General features: G+C 31.0%; 1 protein-coding gene across 1 annotated transcript; it reads left to right on the top strand.

Moving 5' to 3' along the window:
• Nucleotides 1-254: 254 nt before the first annotated feature.
• TRIADDRAFT_62477 (uncharacterized protein) lies at nucleotides 255-1,625 on the top strand (the record flags this gene model as incomplete). The annotated part of the gene is made up of 3 exons (XM_002118406.1): nucleotides 255-426; nucleotides 1,033-1,134; nucleotides 1,363-1,625. 3 exons carry the CDS (start codon nucleotides 255-257, stop codon nucleotides 1,623-1,625), a joined length of 537 nt encoding a protein of 178 aa, XP_002118442.1.
• Nucleotides 1,626-2,578: the final 953 nt, after the last annotated feature.

Below are 2,578 nucleotides of genomic sequence, written 5' to 3'. Positions count from 1 at the left end.
TAAAAGATGATTAGAACATAGTACACTAGTTTGCTATCAAACTGCCAGCTAAAATTCTACTACAGATTCTGAGGAAAATGCATAAAAATTAGAGAAACTATATGGTACTGTTAAACAAAGAAATACCGGTCATTACATTTGTAACATGATTTGTGTATTCTTAGTATCCGTATAAGAAATATTCTAATCACTAGCGTTTGCTTTAAATGATCTTTAAGTAGCAGTATGAGTGGTAAAGATCATAAAATATCGTCATGCAAAAGTACTTATTTTCACCGAGCTATAAATTTGACGAATATAAATTTATGTTATATCTTGAAATTTTAGACAGTATCGTCAAACCTAAGCCAGAGACCAAATCGAGTCAACAACAACTTAGCCCTGCGAAAGACGAAGTTGACAAGATGGATACAGAAACGGCTCCAGGTAAATTATAACTCATGTATTTTCTCAGTAAATAACAGAATAGTAAAGTGATGATAAATTTATGCTTCGCGCCTTTCAAAACAACGAATATATGACAATAAACATCTGAAACTAATTCTTTCATTTTCACTTCATGAATCACTCTACTCCATTTCATTAATCTATTGATAATTTCAGCAAAAATAATTTCTTAGTATCTCAGTTACAGGATATTAATTGTAACTGTAGAAATCTTTGTTTATTGAAGAAAGGTTAATAATTATAATTAATTATTTACTTTTGGGGTTGAAGGGCGTTATTAGATTTATTATAATAGGTCTAATAGATCGCGAAAATCGCGATCTAAATCACACTATATTAGAATTATTTAAGCCAAAAGAGTACATATGCTTTATGCTTTTGAAATAAAACAGCTCTACAGTACCAACCCCGATAAAATCGGGCTATATTAGCTCAGAAATGATTTTAGTTTTCTTTCGTATGTATTCAATGTGCCTTTGTACCGCCCAATTAATGAACTTACTTTAAGACATGCCATTAGATAATTTCTTTAATGCTATGTTTGCTCTTATTAAACATTTATATTTATCCTTGTGACTGCGATAGTAGAAAATACAGACGCAAATGGTAGAAATAATGCACTTCTTAGACAAATCGACGATATCGAAGGTCAAAAAATAGATATTTACATCGTCAGCCCGGATTCGCGTAAGTTTATGACCGTACTAATTTAACATTATCCATTTTTACTCTACTTACATTATTGAGCTTAATCCCAAATGTAATTTGTCACCCTGCTGCTATTTATTTTTTTAAACTCTATCACTGTATCGTGCTTAGTAGTATGCATTAAATGAATTTACAAATGCTTTACGGATAGCTTAATGTAAGAGTAAATTGAAATTTAATGAATTGTTAATACCCGTAAATTTGTAGCTGCAAGCTCCTATATCAATATCATTTCTAAGAAAGTAGGCCCTGACTGGAAAAAATTAGCAAGGGAGTTGGATTTCACCAACTCTGCCATTAAGAAAATTTCTCAAAACAACAGTAATGATACTGATCAGCAATGTGTAGACATGCTCGATTCACATTGTAAGTTAAAGGGTAAAACATTTACAAAGTTGGCACTAGTAGAGGCTCTCTTTGCTTGTGGTCTTCGTTCGGTCGCGGAAACCATATTGAATCGAGATAAATAAGTTAAAATTCAAACGCAAAAGAATCTATATAATACAAATATGCGATTCTAAAAGAAGCTGATCTTTTCAAGCATTCGTCTTATTTAACGAAGATGTCTTCAATGAATTTAATTGGCAAGATTAGCGGTAACTTATATACCAAAAAGTAAATTTGTATTTATGTGTTCTCGACAATATGTATTCATCGATATATTGTTGGTGTATTGATTTTTTCATACCATTTAGATTTGTGCTTGAGTAAAGAAAAGACACAAATCATTGCGTACGAATAGATTAAAACTAGAATGTATTAAAATCCTTTGTATAAATTGCTTATATACAAACTACATCTAACTACTGCTTTTCATCTATAGGGCATGTAATGTCTTGTAATTTCTGATTTAATTAAATATCTCTTGAACGCTATTAATTAGCAATCTAGAAAGATATCTTTTGTAATTATGAGCATCATTATTTGGTATCTTATAATTAACAAATTCTTACTTCAACATGCAAATTTTAATTTTAACACTAGAGATTGATGACCAGTATTTAATTCAAACTTTTTGATTTTAGCAACTCTCACGTTTTAGAAATGAATAAAATATTGTAGCAATAAGACTATTTACAACAGAAATATCATGTCAAAAAGTAATTTAGCATTGTATGAGAGCTTTTTCGATAGGCAGAGCTATGATGATGTTTTAGGTTATTTTTGAACCGTTAATTCTGGCTTCTTCGCGCAGCCAGTTGAAATTCTATTTGTAGTTTGTGGCATTGAATAAATGTTGATTGCTTTAGATCTTATCCTCATAAGATATAAGATCTTCAATGCAAGCTAACCATCGATCTGTTGAGTTATGTTACTTATGTACCGTATATACTTCATCGGATAAATTCGAGCAGATTTTGGTTGCGAACATCTGAACTGTGAATTTTAGCGCTCATGGTAGATATTCCTGCCGCTTCCCCAT

Source organism: Trichoplax adhaerens, genomic scaffold, assembly GCF_000150275.1.
Source record: "Trichoplax adhaerens TRIADscaffold_77 genomic scaffold, whole genome shotgun sequence".
NCBI lineage: Eukaryota > Metazoa > Placozoa > Uniplacotomia > Trichoplacea > Trichoplacidae > Trichoplax > Trichoplax adhaerens.
This window is presented reverse-complemented; position numbering and strand designations above follow the sequence as displayed.